This window comes from Spea bombifrons, chromosome 3, assembly GCF_027358695.1.
Source record: "Spea bombifrons isolate aSpeBom1 chromosome 3, aSpeBom1.2.pri, whole genome shotgun sequence".
NCBI lineage: Eukaryota > Metazoa > Chordata > Amphibia > Anura > Pelobatidae > Spea > Spea bombifrons.
Genome location: NC_071089.1, coordinates 50,062,948 through 50,080,811, shown reverse-complemented (window position 1 = coordinate 50,080,811; position 17,864 = coordinate 50,062,948). Strand labels below are relative to the sequence as shown.

General features: G+C 41.6%; 1 protein-coding gene across 2 annotated transcripts; it reads left to right on the top strand.

Annotated features, from left to right (window-relative positions):
• Window positions 1-263: 263 nt before the first annotated feature.
• Window positions 264-17,473, top strand: GINM1 (glycosylated integral membrane protein 1). Of its 2 annotated transcripts, none has more exons than XM_053459970.1 (8): window positions 264-422; window positions 9,602-9,655; window positions 9,836-9,932; window positions 10,434-10,576; window positions 11,173-11,332; window positions 14,649-14,779; window positions 16,181-16,344; window positions 17,136-17,473. In XM_053459970.1, the coding sequence occupies exons 1-8, from the start codon at window positions 306-308 to the stop codon at window positions 17,242-17,244; spliced, it is 975 nt and encodes a 324-aa protein (XP_053315945.1). In that variant the 5' UTR covers window positions 264-305; the 3' UTR covers window positions 17,245-17,473. The 2 variants fall into 2 exon arrangements, with proteins under 2 accessions (XP_053315945.1, XP_053315944.1); XM_053459969.1 differs by having other exon boundaries at window positions 14,595-14,779.
• The last annotated feature ends 391 nt before the right edge of the window (window positions 17,474-17,864 follow it).

Below are 17,864 nucleotides of genomic sequence, written 5' to 3'. Positions count from 1 at the left end.
AGAAAATCACTCTATTGACATATAAATAAAAACGTTCCCCACATTGTGATTGGAAGTCCATTCAACCATGTTGTGATTGGCAATTGAAATCTAAAAATTACTCGGAAGAGAAAAAAAGACGATTATTGCTCAAACTATGATTTACTGCTTCCAAAGTTTTTAAGCATGACTGTCCGTTTGATTACGAAATTTGACAGCACCGATGAGTTGAGACGAGAGCGTTTGCCTGCCCGATTTTCCGAGTCTCCTCCTTCTCGGCACTCCTCCTCTCCTCGCTTCATTTCGGTTTTGGACTCTGGTGGAAGATGGTGCACTGTTTACGGGTTTCAAGGCCCAGCTGGATCTTCCTCTTAGGGTCATCTTGCCTGCTCTTAACAATCCTCCCTGGCGGACAGGGCAGGCGAGGCGCGCGATCTATCCAGGTAATTAAAGCCCGTGAGGCGAAAAAGGCAGCAACCGGTAGCGGCCCTTGACAGGTTTACATACATCGTTGAACTGTGTCAACACCGACACAAAATATATTGTTGGAAAGGATTATTTACCGCTTCATATAAAAACGGGAATGACTGCTGACGGTCTAGGTTGTAGCATCTACAGTAAACATAACAAAATGCTAATTTTTCCACTTTCTGCCTAGGGAACGATGGCATATTTAAATATGAAAATGTTTTACCAATGTGTTTAAGACGTATTATTGTGTCTACACCCATAATTGGTGCTGAGATGACATCATCGAAAAAAAATGTTTGCTTTTTTGGAACAAAATCCAAAAAAAACTGTGGATATGTAAATAAAAATAGATTAAAGTGTAACTAAAAAGGCGCACGGCTATATCATAAGAAGTGGCGACTTATGGTATAGTTGTGTGCCTTTTTATTTATACTTTAAATGTTCTGCTTAAACCTTTTTATACATAATAATTCGGGTTGAGAAACAAGTTCCTATTTTTTTTTTCTTTAAACCTGTGACAGCTTTATAAATCACGTATTAAGGCATGTATGTTTTATTTACAATTTAAGGTATAATAAAGTGCAGCTGTATGATAATCATACAGACATTTGTGGCGCAATAGGTACAAATCGTTACAACACATAGAAGAGAAATGTTTGTGCTTCGGGACCAAACTGTGATTTTCCCCTAACACGTTTAGTTCACCGCCACAAATTATATATTGGGTTTTTTTCCCTCAGGAAAAGTAGGCCATATCTGTATCTATAAAAGTTATATGTAGTCTGTGCAAATGAAGAGAAAAAAAATGTATTTTTTCCCCACACAGTGCAGTATTTCAGTGGAAAACAGAAACATCTGGTTCGTATTCAGAAAGAACCCGCTCCGAGGACAGCAATACTGTTTTTTTTCGGATGCTGCGGGTTAAAAATTGGAACATGCGCATTACAGATTTCAAATCTAGAATTTTGACAGAACGCTTTCCTGGGTCCGTGTCTCATTTTAGACACAGCGAAGGTTCCAAATTTCAATGTAACCCCCATATGTTGATATGTAAAAGAACAAAACAGTATTTAGAAAAACCCCTGAGTATATCAATACATGGGTATGCCATATTTCCCAGATATTGTGGGGTCACAATTGGAACATGCTTTTGAGGGAATGTGTAGAAATAGTTAATGTGTTAGCCACCGACTAAGGCAACTAGTTATTCAATCATGGGTGTTGCAAAGGGTTTTAAAAAGGCAGCTCTCTGACTAGTTGGCTCATTGAGAAAAGGTTGCTGAACGGAGCTACAGAGAACGGGTTTACCAAAAGACTGAGCAGAGCATCTTGCTTTCAGGTGCCTGGATTAGTTGGATATCAGTATTTGCCCAACTTTGCCCATGCATAGATGGGCAAAACATACATCCCAGCCAAGTATAGCTAGTTCTCCAATTGGGAGATTTTTTGTTTATCTTAAAATAGCCAGTGCATGTGGTATTTTAAATAGCTGGATACAGGCATTGTACAAATTTTTTTTTTATTATTTTGAACCCTGTTTATATAGAGAGTGCTATGTCGGTGCCTATAATGCCAAAATACCCACCAAAGGGTTTGCAAGTTAACCCCATAAAATGGTATATTCCATAAAACCACATCATCTGAATATGAACAGGAACACAGGAGTTTGTGTTTTTTTCCCCTATCTTTTCATGTTTCAGTCGCATTTTGGGATTGATGCTTCACATTGAGCTACCTGAAACACAAAACAATCTTTGGTTGTATGTTTTGGGTCGTTGTCATCTGCATGTGCTTCTCAGCATTTAGGAGACCATTAATTCTGACCAAATCCCCAACTGAATTTGCAGAAATGCAGCCCTGCGGTGAACTAACTGCCATCTGTTACAGCCAAATATTTTTGACTCGCCAGTCGTCAACTGACAGCTCGCCAGTCGTCAACTGACAGCTCGCCAGTCGAGTTGCTTGGCCTTGTTTCTGTGTCAGAGGTATGGCTTTTTAGATGCAAATCTTCCACGCCACACTACTGGCTAGACTTCTCTGGGCAGTAGATGTCCAGTAGTTGAAACAGGTTCCTGCTGTTTTCTACCAATGCTAAACTGATGGCACCGCTAGGCATTATACTATTGTGAAGTAAGCATGATCTGCAGCGCCGGCCCAAGACTTAATGCCGCCTGGGGCGAAGTTTAAAATGCCGCCCCCCCCCCAGCATTTTAAACTTTGCCGACGCCATTATCAACCCTTACCCCCCCCGTTTAAAAGTACTTACGTTTAAACAGTCCTGCGGCGAGTCTGCCCCAGTCGGCTCCATTGTAGGGCCGGCCCTGATGATGTGTCTCTTATCTGATGCACTAAGTTTCCTTGGCCGACCACTGCGTCTATGGTCCTCATCACGCCTGGGAAAGACCTTGCTGATGCAGTACAAATATCTACCTTGTTGCTGTGCTGTGTCTTGCCTTGGTAAATGACCTTTGCCATTAAACTGTCTTCTGAAACCTCAGCTTGTTTTTGAGGTTGGCTGTTCTGCACCCAGTTTTATTCCTTCTATACAGTTGTTTCTGATCTTTAGCACCTGTTTGATAAAATTGTTTAATCATACACCTAACTATATGCCTACACGATCCCTGACTATACCTAGAAGAATTGATGCTGGTTTTAACTCAATGGTGGTCACACCAAATATCGAGTATTTTTCTTCTGTTTACTCACTTTGCATTTTGTTAAATGATAAAAAAATAAACCATTAACATGTCTCACTATGAATACTATAGACCAGGGGTGGGCAATTAATTTTCCCATGGGGCCACATGAGAAATTGGAATGGTTTTAGAGGGCCAGACCTCTACAAACTACAAACTCCGAAGCCTTGTCCATTTTGTTAACTTATGTGCTGTTTAATAAAGTTATTCAAGCCTACGTCATTGGTAGAGGTGCTTGAATAAGTAAGGCCTGAATAACTATTAGCACAGCACAGAAGTGAACAAAATGAACAAGGCTTCGGAGTGCATACCGTATTTTTCGCTCTATAAGACGCACCTGCTGATAAGACGCACCTAGATTTTAGAGGAGAAAAAAAAGGAAAAAATATTTTGAGCTAAAAAATGGGCTAAAATATTTATTACAATAACTGAATAAGCTATGAACACAGTAAGACACACGCAGTAAGACAGACACAGTAAGACACACACAGACACAGTGAGACACACACAGACACAGTGAGACACACACAGACACAGTAAGACACACACAGACACAGTAAGACACACACAGACACAGTGAGACACACACAGACACAGTAAGATACACACAGACACAGTGAGACACACACAGACACAGTAAGACACACACAGACACAGTGAGACACACACAGACACAGTGAGACACACACAGACACAGTGAGACACACACAGACACAGTGAGACACACACAGACACAGTAAGACACACACAGACACAGTAAGACACACACAGACACAGTAAGACACACACAGACACAGTGAGACACACACAGACACAGTAAGATACACACACACACAGTAAGACACACACACACAAAGACAGTAAGACACACACACACAGTAAGACCTCCCTCCCTAACCCCCCTTCTCAGTATCTCCCCTCTAACTCCCTAACCCCCCCTTCTCAGTATCTCCCCTCTAACTCCCTAACCCCCCCTTCTCAGGATCTCCCCCCCCGCCCCGGTCACTTACCTTAAACTCCTGTGTTGGAAGCGTGAGGCGTTTGTCTCGGGTGCCGGCGCTTCACTGCTGATCGCCGGCGTCTGACGTCATATGCCGGCGCCCAGCGTAAAGCGCCGGCACCCGAGACAAACGCTTCCAACACAGGAGTTTAAGGTAAGTGACCGGGGCGGGGGGGGACACCGGACTCATTGGTGAGTCACCAGGACACTCTTTGCGGGACGGTCCGAGCTATTCAGCGGGCCGGATGTGGCCCGCGGGCCGTGCTTTGCCCAGGTCTGCTATAGACCATGGCTTGCGAAAGACCAAAATCATTTGGAGATTTTCTTAAACATACTGTTCCTTACTGTTTGTTTCTATAAATTTAAATGTGTTATGCCCTGTGAAACATGGACAGTGCTGTGGAATGGCTTGGCACTATATAAATCAAACATTTATTAATCACAATAACATGTACATCTCTGATGGGAGACATTATGGAAACATTAAAATATATCAAGTGATTTGAGCTGAAGGAAGCACATAAGAAACTTTCGCAAACTGTGCCTTTCCTGGATGATGCAATCGTTTTTCACCTCCCACCATCTGTTTGTTGCAGTATAATCTGAATTTGATTATAGTTTTCCAGTACATTTAATTCCTCACTTTATGCGTTCGGCTGTCAACATGTCCCAGCCTTCTTGAAATATGTTCTTGCCTCAGAGGTTAAAGAAACCTTCCACAGAATCTATAGGTACCATCCTATCTTACGCCTCCCCTGGCCTCTAAACTATTCCTATTCCTCTCTGCCATTGACCCTTTCTAATTTAGTTTCTCGCCACACTAGTCTGAGACAGCCTTCACCAAAATTAGGAATTATCTTCTCACAGCTAAAACACAAAGGGACCCTTTATTAACCCTTTAACCCCTTAACGACAATCCCCGTACATGTACGGGGTTGCCGTGCAACGGGTTAACGACAATGCCCGTACATGTACGGGCTGCCGTTAAATAGCTGCATCGCCGCGATCGCGGCGTTTTCGCCGCGATCGGCGGCTTTGCAGCATCCACGGAAGCCTCACAAGTGAGGCTGACCGTGGATCCGGGGAGGGCAGCCCTCGGCAGCCCTCCCAGGAAGAAAAATGGCCGCCGCTGCACCGATCATCAAAGATCGCGGCGGCGCCCGGCTAAAACAGCTTAGGAAGCGATCTGAATCGCTTCCCAAGCATAAATGGTGTTACTGACATGCCTCGATATCGAGGCATGTCAGTAACACTACCCCCCTACCCCGATCACCTTGTGATTGCTCCGAAGAGCAACCACAAGTGCCATCCTGTAAATGACGTTGCCGTCATTCACAGGATGGCATCAACAATAAATATGAGTTCATAGAACTCTTGTGAACTCTCGAGCTCCTCCTGCAGGTTGAATGCAGGTACTGCATCCAACCATGCAAGGTCAATGGAGCCCAGCTCACTAATGAGTGATTAGTAAAAAAAAAATTAAAAAATTTTAAAAAAATTTTTTTAAAAATGTTTAAAAAAAATAAAAATAATATGGTAACATATAAAAATCCCCACTGTCACCAAAAAAAAATAAAAAAAAATTAATAAGCAAGTCCTAAAATTCTTTATCTTTACAAAAATTCCAGCATGGAAAGAGTTAAAATATTGGCATTACAAATGCCCATAGGTTGTCTCGTATTAAAAAATGCATGAGTGGATGGGATAAATTGAATTGGCCGGGTTCAAAGGTGTCCCAAATATGGGACATGGGGGCAGTAGGATCAGATGTCTAAATGGCCAAAAAATACACACCTCACAAAGGCGGCCTTTTACCTCCCAAATAACCCAACAAACCCATGCATGTGGGGTATCACTGCGCTCAGGAGATGTTACTGAACCCATATTGGGGTGTTGTTTGACAGGGACATATACCAGGAGCGATAAATTTATACCTGAAGTACAACGTGTGTGAAAAAAATACAAAAAAATGTACTACCATAAAGTTTCACAAAGGCTGGTGGTAAAATTAGTGCATGGAAAGGGTTAAATTACCAGCATGTGAAATATCTTGGGGTGTCTAGTTTTTAAAAATATATGACTTGATGGGGTAAATTGCATTGGCCGGCTTCAAAGATACCCGAAATGGCACATGGGGGGAAGAATTACCAGATTTGGAAAAAAAGGTTTTGAAATAGCAAAACGCTACCTGTACTTATTGCCCCATAACGTGCAGAAAAAAGCAAAAAAAACATAAAAACATTGGGTATTTCTAAACTCAGGACAAATAGTAGAATCTATTTAGCAGGTTTTTTCATTCGTTTTTGCAGATGAGTAAAAGTTTTTTGTTTAAAAAGTGAGAAAAAGTAATTTTTTAACAAAAAATCCCCATATTTTATCATTTTTTTTATAGTAAATTAGATGATATGATAAAATTAATGGTATCTAAAGAAAGCCCTGTTTGTCCTGAAAAAAACAATATATAATATGTGTGGGAGCACGAAATGAGAAAGAAGAAAATCACAGCTAAACAGCAACACCGAAAAATGTTAAAATAGCCATTGTCCCACAATATACTACGAGTAAAAACCCCTATTGTCCTTAAGGGGTTAAGGACAATAGGGGTTCTTACTCGTAGTATATTGTGGGACAATGGCTCTTTCAACATTTTTCAGTGTTGCTGTTTAGCTGTGATTTTCTTCTTTCGCATTTTGTGCTCCCACACATATTATATATTGTTTTTTTTCAGGACAAACAGGGCTTTCTTTAGATACTATTAATTTTATCATATCATCTAATTTACTATAAAAAAAATGATAAAATGTGGTGATTTTTTTGTAAAAATAATTACTTTTTCTCACTTTTTGAACAAAAAACTTTTACTCATTTGCAAAAACTAATGAAAAAACCTGCTAAATAGATTCTACTATTTCTCCTGAGTTTAGAAATACCCAATGTTTTTATGTTTTTTTGCTTTTTTCTGCACGTTATGGTGCAATAAATACCAGTAGCGTTTTGCTATTTCAAAACCATTTTTTCCCCAAAGCTGGTCATTCTGCCCCGTGTGCCATTTCGGGTATCTTTGAAGCCGGCCAATGAAATTTACCCCATCAAACCATATATTTTTAAAAACTAGACACCCCAAGGCCAGTGGCGGAACTACCGGGGTCGCGACTGCGACCGGGCCCTGGAGTTCTGCCAGTCAGGGGGGCCCAAGGGGTGCCGAGCGGTTGCTGAAAACGACCGCTCGGCAACTCTTGGGCCCCCCCTGACTGACAGAAATCCAGGATGCCTTCGCTCCCCGCCGCAGCCACCGTCGCCGCCGCCGCCTGCCTCAGTGCTGCCCAGAGTGCAGTGTTGGGAGCGTGAGGCGTTTGTCTCGGGTGCCGGCGCTTCACGCTGAGCGCCGGCATATGACGTCATATGCTGGCGCTCAGCAGTGAAGCGCCGGCACCCGAGACAAACGCCTCACGCTCCCAACACAGGAGTTGATGGTAAGTGACCTACAAAGGGGGGGTAGGGAGGGAGTGGGTAGATCGTGAGAAGGGGGGGTAGGGAGGGAGTGGGTAGATCGTAAGAAGGGGGGGTAGGGAGGGAGTGGGTAAAGCCTTTGTCAAACTTTAGGGTAGTAAAAAATGTTTGTATTTTTTTCATACACGTTGTACTTCAGGTATATATTTATCGCTCCTGGTATATGTCCGTGTCAAACAACACCCCAAAATGTGTTCAGTACATCTGAGCGCAGTGATACCCCCCATGCATGGGTTTGTTGGGCTATTTGGGAGGTAAAAGGCCACCTTTGTGAGGTGTGTATTTTTTTGCCATTTAGACATCTGGTCACTCTGTGCCCACGTCCCATACTTGGGACATCTTTGAAGCCGGCCAATTCTATTCACCCCATCAAATCATAAATTTTTTAATACTAGACACCCTATGGGCATTTATAATTCCAATATTTTAACTCTTTCCGTGTGGGAATTTTTTGGGAAGATATAGCGCTAATTGTAGGATTGTGCGTAAAAAACGTATACATATATATCTATTTGCACTTTTTTCGTGACAGTAGGGATTTATTTACATGTAACCATATATATATATATTTTTTTTTTTTAAATGTTAAATTTTTTTTTACTATACACTGAGGTGGTGTAGCCCCATCTGAGGCTACACAACCTCAATGTTTAGTTAAAAAAACGTCATTGCCTCAATGAAGAGGCAGGCTGGAATGCGTGATTGACCTGATTGATCGGGTTCGGGGGGGGCGGTTGACAGACCAGTGATTTCAGTCACTGGTCTGTCGTTTAACCCACCGATTGCCGTGATTCGATGTGAATCACGGGGATCGAGAGGTTGTGAAGCCCCCCCCCCCCCGGAGCATTGCATCTGGCTCGGGGGCGTGTTTACATCACCGGTCTGTTGTTTAAACCTCCGATCTCGGTGATCGGAAGGTTTGAAAAACTTTTTTTTTGGTTTGCCTGGACAGCCTCACTTGTGAGGCTTCCAGGAAAACCAAAAAATGCCGCGATCACCGGCAAATATCGGGACCACGTACTTGTAAGGGCATTGTCACTAACGCATTGCATCATCACCCCGTACATGTACGTGGATTGTCATTAAGGGGTTAAGGAAACCTACAGCATGTATATAGCCAGACCTACAATGTTTTCTGCAATTGGATATCACACCTAATCAGCACACAGTAGAGGCAAGAGGTGACCAATCAGCTTGCCGGGGAAGCAAATGGGTGACAGGTGACACCCCTCTGAATCCCTTTAACACAGGGACCAATCAGAAGAGGAGCTACCTGATCCTCCAAATCTGAATATGGTAATATGGACTTAGCGACCAATGCAAAAAAGGGTCTACTTGGCTGCCTATTTTAACTATAGAACACCCAAGCAACCAGGCTTAGCCTTTATTATAGCAGCTGCTTAGGTAGTGTTCTCAGGAACAAACAGTTAAAAATAATGCAACAGTAATATACAAGAAAAAGCGGTCTCCAGCACGGAGGCTTCTGTGACATTTTTTTTTCTAGCTCTTGATATTTTTCTTTCTAGTTCCAAAATTCCAGATTTGACAACCCTGACCGTAGGTAGACTTCAGGTTTATCTCTTTCTGAGCTTTCCGAGCCTGTGCACCCACCCAGGCTCAAATGAAGGATTATAGACGAAGATCAAAATGGAAGTGGAACCAGTGTGACTGAGCTTGGCTTTGGACTGGAGCCCACACTGGTTTAACTGTGCCCTCTCGTGCTTTTACATTATCAGGTTTATATTTGTGAAGCATCTTATCCAGCTGACCACACACAAAATAGGTCTGTTGATTTCCGTTTTCCTGGGTTTTTTGAGTTGGTGATATAGTTAGCATTGTTACTAAATGGACACCATTACATTGCTTTGAAATGTGTTTTGTTTTTTTTGCTTGTTTGTTTCTTAATGTCAGGATGACATTACTTCAGTAATATTTTCTTGTACAGGAACCTGTCAGACTTGACGTGACTGTCCAAGTAACAGAAAACGTGTCCGAAAAGGTGAGTAAAGAGACTGTTCAATGGGTCGTTTAGTTGTCATATGCATAAAAGTGCAAATGATGGGTAGAGTGTTCCTTTAAATAAAATGACTATCCAATTAAGTAATCCCTATAAATGAATGGCAGATTCATTTTTTTCCTTTTTCCAATGAATTGATGACTTTTGTCTTATCTTCTTAAGGTCACGTTTAATATAGGCTACAGCCAAGGACAAATACTGGTGAATGGATTCCCTATCAACAAAGGAGTCACAAGGATATCATCCAATATGGAAATATGTAAGTGGTTGTGTATTTAACATTTGTCAGAAGACATTGTTTTGAAGTCAAGGCCAGGGCTATTTTACACTACAAGACAAAAGTCATTTTCCAATCATTTACTTTCTCATTTTTTGTAAAATCATCTGTCGCAAAGGGATTAATCCCCGCCCCCCCCCAAATAATGACTTTGTGTTTAGTATCCTATAGAAGTAGAATTTAAAATATCTTACCAGGTTGTGCACAAACATTTTATATCTTTTTTGTTTTGTTTTCTGTGTGTGGATTGTTCTGGGGCATCTGCACAGGTGTTCACTGTGCTGTACATATACATTGATTGTATTGATGTATCACTTTTTTTCTCACCATATTGTTTATGGTAACAAATGTTGAATGCAATTTTGCTTTCTTAATTGCAAGACTTTCAGTACTACATATGTATATTGAACATGTTTAACTGTATCTGTAACTTGCTAGTTTTGAAGAATTAAGTTATTAAACTGAACCAAATCACTTCTGTAGGGTCATCTAATGAGTGGAGGAGCCAAACCCGAATTGGCTTGGCCTGCTTACGTCTCCTAGTTCAGGAATGGCCAACAAATTCCAGCTCCAGGGAGTCGCAGATCCTTGTTGAGCCAGAAGTGATTGAAATTGATGGAAAACAGGTGAAAGCATGTAATACATTTCAGTACATATGATGTGTACATATATGTAGCAGTCACAACTTTGTTTATTTTTACCTTTAAGCTTTTTCTTTTGTCCTCTCATGTCATGATTCTTTCATGGGACCATACTGTATTTGGTTTAAATTGACCCCATGTAATCATCTAGGTATATATATTAGTATATTAATAAAATCTTATTAGAAATACAATTGTCTTTGTCTCTTACAGACTATTGTTTTTTCATTTAGCAATCAGAATCACAATTTCAGTAAACTCCCAAGAATCTTACTTTCAATCACCCGACTGCTGGTACCCTGTAGTGGCTGGGTTTATCCAATATCCGTAAAAAAGAGGCAGGCTAAGTGATGTTGCAGAGGGTTTTGTTTTTGGTATTAAGAACAGTTTTATCAAAAGGTTTATAGTGGGATTAGAATTACAAACTCCAAAATAACACTAATTACAAACATACAAACAAAAAGCTATAAACATATAGTGACAATCACTGTTTAACCTTGCTCATCAAATCATTGATGGAAAGACATGCTTAACATTAGATGAAATATGTGATTATTATATTTTTTACCTTATCTATTTAGGTTGAACAAAATATGACAACTGATGTGACATTTGTAATTAATGAAGAGACTGGCCTTTTTGGATATTCTACTTCAATCATCCCTCGTGAGGAGAGCTTACTATACATTATACCAAGGGCTAACGATGTCTTATTTACCTTCTCAAACATCCCAGAAAGTGGTAAGATTTGTAAGGGGTTAAAGAAAAAGTACCATCTCTGTCCCCTTTCTCTTTAGGTATAATTTACATAATTTTTTAAATAATAAATTGATGATTCTTTCAACTTAATTTCTAAATATAGAAATTGTAGTTTATTCTACATTTATTTGAATTATTATTGAAATGTACACCTTATAGAACCCGCTTGTGTAACTCTGTAACAGCCATGTTGAGCAGTCACATTAAACCTTATTTAGTGAAGATACTTTGTACTCAAAATACCTAGAGCCTAGTCCAACATTTAGTGTGAATAATAATGAACAAAGTGCCACCTTTGTATGATTATTCTGTGACACATGACCCTGCTTAAGAAGAAATTCTCAAAAACTTTTAATAATCAGGTGGAACTATTAAAGGGGAAATTCAGACAGAGAAAGTATCCTGACTAGGGCTGCAACTAACGATTATTTTAATAATCGATTAGTTGGCCGATTATTTTTTCGATTAATCGATTAATCGGATAAAAAAAACAATATGCAAATTTTTCGTTTATTTAAAATAATTTTATGAACTAGATGTTAAAAAACAACTTAAAATTTACATTAACATTCTTATTTTGTTATGAGCACACGTTTGCACCCAGCATAAGTTTGCGCTTTGCACCCAGCGCACAAGTTTGCACCCAGCGCACAAGTTTGCATTGTGCCCTGCACCCAGTCTCACACCCTGCCCTGCATCCCCACCCCCACTCTGCTCTGCACCCAGTCTCACACCCTGCCCTGCATCCCCACCCCCACTCTGCCCTGCACCCAGTCTCACACCCTGCCCTGCCCTGCATCCCCACCCCCACTCTGCCCTGCACCCAGTCTCACAGCCTGCCCTGCATCCCCACTCTGCTCTGCACCCAGTCTCACACCCTGCCCTGCCCCCCCACCCCCACTCTGCTCTGCACCCAGTCTCACACCCTGCCCTGCCCCCCCACCCCCACTTTGCTCTGCACCCAGTCTCACACCCTGCCCTGCATCCCCACCCCCACTCTGCCCTGCACCCAGTCTCACACCCTGCCCTGCATCCCCACCCCCACTCTGCCCTGCACCCAGTCTCACAGCCTGCCCTGCATCCCCACTCTGCTCTGCACCCAGTCTCACAGCCTGCCCTGCATCCCCACTCTGCTCTGCACCCAGTCTCACACCCTGCCCTGCCCCCCCACCCCCACTCTGCTCTGCACCCAGTCTCACACCCTGCCCTGCCCCCCCACCCCCACTCTACTCTGCACCCAGTCCCCCACCCCCACTCTACTCTGCACCCAGTCTCACACCCTGCCCTGCATCCCAACCCCCACTCTGCTCTGCACCCAGTCTCACACCCTGCCCTGCATCCCAACCCCCACTCTGCTCTGCACCCAGTCTGCCACCCTGCCCTCCCACCCCCACTCTGCCCTCCCACCCCCACTCTGCCCTGCATCCAGTCTCCTGGCCTGCCCCCCCACCCCCACTCTGCCCTGCATCCAGTCTCCTGGCCTGCCCCCCCACCCCCACTCTGCCCTGCACTCACATCCTGCCCTGCATCCCCTGCCCCCCCACCCCCTGTGCCGCGGACCCCCCACTGTGCCGCGGACCCCCCACTGTGCAGCGCACCCCCCCCCACTGTGCAGCGCACCCCCCCACTGTGCAGCGCACCCCCCCCCACTGTGCAGCGCACCCCCCCACTCACTCTGCCGCGCACCCACACACACACACACACACTCTGCCGCGCACCCACACACACACACACACTCTGCCGCGCACCCACACACACACACACACACACACACACACTCTGCCGCGCACCCAGTCTCGCACATAAACATTCGCACAGACAATAGACATAAAGAGTACTTACCTCCGCTACGAACTTGTTCCACTTCCAACTTCAAACTTGATAGTAGACGTGCGTCACATCCGTCGTCACGTAGCTTGAAGAAGGCGGAGACTGCAGAGCGTGGAGCAGAAGCGGGGAACGCTGGCGGAGGTAAGTAAAAGGAGCCTAGTGCTCCAACGACGAATCGATCACTCGATTAATCGATAACGGAAATCGTCGACAACGATTTCCGTTATCGATTATTATCGATTTTATCGATTCGTTGTTTCAGCTCTAATCCTGACTATATATTACATCATAGTAAACAGCAAGTTGGAAAACTAAAGAGAGGAGATTTATTAAAAGATAAAATAATGAGTGACATCAAGATTTATGAGAACATAGCAGAATGAAAGCATGACTGAGATCAGGGGCATACCTAGAGTATGTGGCATCCCCCACTTTAAAATGACAAAAAATAATGTTGGCAAGAATATTTACTTCACAATTTTTTATAAACTGTATGTCAACTGGAAAAACTAGAAATCTGAAAAAATAAATAACCTTTATTGAACAGATATGGTACAGCATAATGCCTGTCACTATATACTGAGCCAGACATTGATGGTGGTACAGTGTTACCCCCATCACTATACACTGAGCCAGACATTGACCATAGTGTAGCATACCCCACATCACCATATACTATACCAATATTGACGTGGTAGCCCTGTACCACCTCCGCCCCTAAAGTGGTCTGCCTATGCTACCCCTGCCCCTAAACACTTACATTCACTCAACCACCCACTCATTCATTTATTTTTTTCTGCTTTATGGGCACTGTCAAGCCATGGGGCAGTTTACACTTGATTTATTTTTATAATCTGTAATTGTTCAATTTATAATGCCAAATCTGTAGTTAATTCCAGATTAAGGAGCTTTGAGCTCCTACAGCGCCTATACAAAAGGGCCCATCTTTTCCTGTACTCAGCTATTTTTCCAGATGAGCACAATCAAAACATTATGAATGCAAAATAAAGCAAAAATGTTTATTGCAGATTCCTCTACATTTCTTGGTATGCCTGGGCATGATAGGAGTGTGATTGCTGTTAACAATCATATATTAATAATGTTATTGATTTTTTTTGTCCAATAGTGGTGTGTTACTTACTATTATTAAAAGTGTGGCTTTTTTTATTTTTTTTAAGGTGGGGTGGGGGGAATCATTTTTGGTTTCGGCCAAGTGGATCCAGAATTTTCGGCTTCGGTCCAGAATTTTCATTTCGGTGCATCCCTATTCCGTGTTACTTATCAGACCAGGGTTTCAGCGTTTATGTAGTATATAATAAGTTATATTTAAGTATGTTCTCTGTGTAGAGTTGGGTTTTTTTTGGTATTTTGTGGTACAATATACATATTACCCTTTCATTTTGATTCCCTATAGGCACAATGCACTCCTTGCAGGGTAACAAAACGACTCTATCTCTTGAATCATCAGGTGACAGCGCTCCGCAGCATACAACCTGGGAATATAACATCAGGCAGAATACCACAATGGATGAGGAGCCTTACCCTGGAAAGCTCCCAGAGACCCCTATTAGAGCAGAGATGCCATCTTCTTCATACAAGGTGATTTAACATAGGATTTTAGCTACGTTGACTTCCTGTGTAAATGCATTGCTAAGGGACGCAACCAGCCTTTGCAATAGGTTGATAATGTAGGACTATGGACTTCTCACCCTATGAGCATTTATGGTCCTTCTAAAGATACCTGTGACCTACAGTTCTGCTAGTGCAGCTCAAGCATAATATCGGCAGGCCATGTTTGTTTAACAGCCCTGTTTATCTGGCTATATAGCTTCCCTCCCAGCAAGCTTAAGAATCAATGTTTAACCCCTTCTGTTTTTCATTTTTACATTGTTTCTTGAACCGTGATTCTTCATTTTCATTTTTTGTGCAACCTCACAAATATTGTATTGGGTTTTTTTTTCCTTTTTTCAAGGGCCGATAGAGCTTCCTTTTGATGTAATTTTTCGATGTATAGTCCAAGATTTAGTATGAATAATACATTAAAATAATGAAAATTGTGGGGGAGAACACATTTTTTTGTACTTTTTTCCTAAGTGTCTTGAATTTGAAAAAAAACCACAAAATGCATGTTCCTTCTTCCAAACTTGACAATCTGCTTGTAACTGCAGAGAAAAATACCAAAATGTATTTCAGCTGAATCTTTAGATTACAGAAATACCCCCACATGCATAGGTTTTTGCATTTAAAAAAAAATAATAATCTACAGGTCACGCTACCCAACACTCAGCACCCAGAATAGGGTAGGCATACAGAAAATAAGGAGTTAAATGATAACACACTGTATCTAAACAGTGTTTGTATAAAGTATGCCAGTCTTACGGTTTTCTCATTCACCCGCTTTTGTGGGATACAACTCGCGCTGCTGGGTGATGGGAGTTGTAACCCAGAGAGTCAGCCAATTAAAAAAAAATCTATATGTTTATAAAATGTAACTGCAGGGTATTTTTTTTATTTATTTGTGCTTTATTTTAGTGATTTTATTTGGGGGGGGTAGCTGGCTGCGGTATGTTTGATCCCTTGCATGACAGCAGGGATCAGACAGTATTTTCAGTGTACCAGCCAACTAATCCACCTATAGATCAGATGGTAGCCTGTTGGCCTTTTTTTCATGGCATGCTAGCAAGCAGTCATTGCGCCTTATTTTAACCTTTTCTGGGGCTCTGAGATTCTCCGGGACTTTTCACAACCAAGTGACATTAGGTGTCGGCAAAAGTAACGGTACTTCATGTTCTATATAGTGTTATTTTTATACTGAGATTTACAAAATTGCATTGTGTAATTAATATTTTTATTTAATATGCAAGTCACTGACTTCATTCTATTTAGTAATTACCATTATGATCGTTTTAATGTGTGAGCAGGCCATTTTAATTAGTAAAATATTTTGTTTACGCACGTAAAGCAATATGAAACTAGCTAGGTACAACTTGACCCTTTCAGGTGATGTGCCAGTTTGCAGAAGAACTACGAGAGAAGCTGTGCATTATTTGGCGCCGTTGTTATCCTGTGTTGATTGACCTTGCGCAAGTTGTTATCATGGGAGTCATAGCAGCTGCCATTGTACTTGAAATTCTTAAGATTGTGTATCCTTCAGGCGGACAAAAGTAAGTAATGGAAGTTGGAAATGGAGTGTTATATATAATTATTTATAAGCAGGAATATTTGTTATTTGATTAAAATATGTATTATCCTAATCCGAACAAGATTAAAAAAAAGGGGGATTAAATGTTGGGTTGTCTACATATACCTGTTTATTAATGTTAATTCAATTATGTGGATATATAAGGCTATGTTATACAACAATAAAACGTTCCATTTGTTCTTCACAATCACGGTGGTCGTGACTACTTTTGTGATCTAAGACAAAGATCCATCTATTAGCCTTTTGAGGCTGGAGACTATCCTGAGGGACAGACAAAGGATTCATAGGGTATCTATAACCCTAACTAAGCAACCCGTTACAGGCAGTATTCCACATAAGAACCTTCCTTTCCCATGCCCAAAACCATAGGAGCACCGGACTTTCTAGGGCCCCCTGAAGAGGGCACTCACTGAAGTGTTCGAGGAGGGGTGGTGGCCAAAAGGACCCAGCTCCCCTGCGGTGTTTATAAAGTGAAACCATATCAGTTAAACCATTGTCACAGAAACTATCTTGCCTTAAGGCAAGTGGGACCAACCTTGCCCTCTCTCACAGGTACTCACTTTGGCTTGATCTTAGCCAACAGGAAGACAAGCGATTAGGGAAGGGCATTGCACTAATAACAAATTATTTTAATCACATTCTCGCAAACAACTGTTCCAGTGAGTTGAGTTAAAATAACCACCATGCATGTTATCCTCAAACAAGTTATTGGTACGAATTTTTCTTTTTAACCTGTCAATGTTTTTCCCCCAGGTATTTTCTGACTCCTAGTGACATCAAGGATTCGCCTGTGCTTGTTCCTTTGGTTTTACAAGAGAGAGAGAAGATAGAAAAATCCAATGACACAGAAAGTAATCAGTGAAATTTGTGGTAGTATATCACTGCGAGTTCATTGTTTATAGCTGGATTCTAAGCAGCCGGCTGTCAATTGCCAATCCTTCGGATTCGTTTATCTGAAAAACTATTGTAGTGCCGTGACTTGGAAGATAGAAGGTTAAAACTGCAGTATAATGGCACACGTATTTTGTATGTAATATGATTTATACGCGTTTCACACAAGCTCCTTTAAATAAACACAAGGTGTAATATAACATTTTAATATATGTTTAACGCTCTGTGAATAAATTTGAGTATTTATTGTGATTTTGCTGCCCAGGGGCCAATTAAACACATTCTGTATATGTAACGGTATAACTAGTGCTCATATTATTCATTTTTATTTCCACTATGTATTTTTTTTTAAATATCGGTTCTTTCTAGGCAATTGTGTTGTCAACTTAACTTCCCTATTACAAAGTCCCCATTGACATTCTTTATCCTTACAAATAAAACTTTTGGTTTTTAGTTCAATTTAGCAATGACCTCTTGCTGTCTTATGAGCTTTGTGGTCTTTTGGTCCGAACAGTAACCTTTTAAAGTATTTACATTTGATGTTTTTCGACAAAATATACCTATTGGTGTAAAGTCTATTACCCATCAATT

Bases quoted from the DNA above. Each gene is read 5' to 3' on its own strand.
- GINM1 (XM_053459969.1), top strand. From the start codon at position 306: ATGGTGCACTGTTTACGGGTTTCAAGGCCCAGCTGGATCTTCCTCTTA. The intron at 423-9,601 runs GTAATTAAAGCC...TTTCTTGTACAG, and splicing joins GAGGCGCGCGATCTATCCAG to GAACCTGTCAGACTTGACGT. The intron at 10,577-11,172 runs GTGAAAGCATGT...TTATCTATTTAG, and splicing joins TTGAAATTGATGGAAAACAG to GTTGAACAAAATATGACAAC.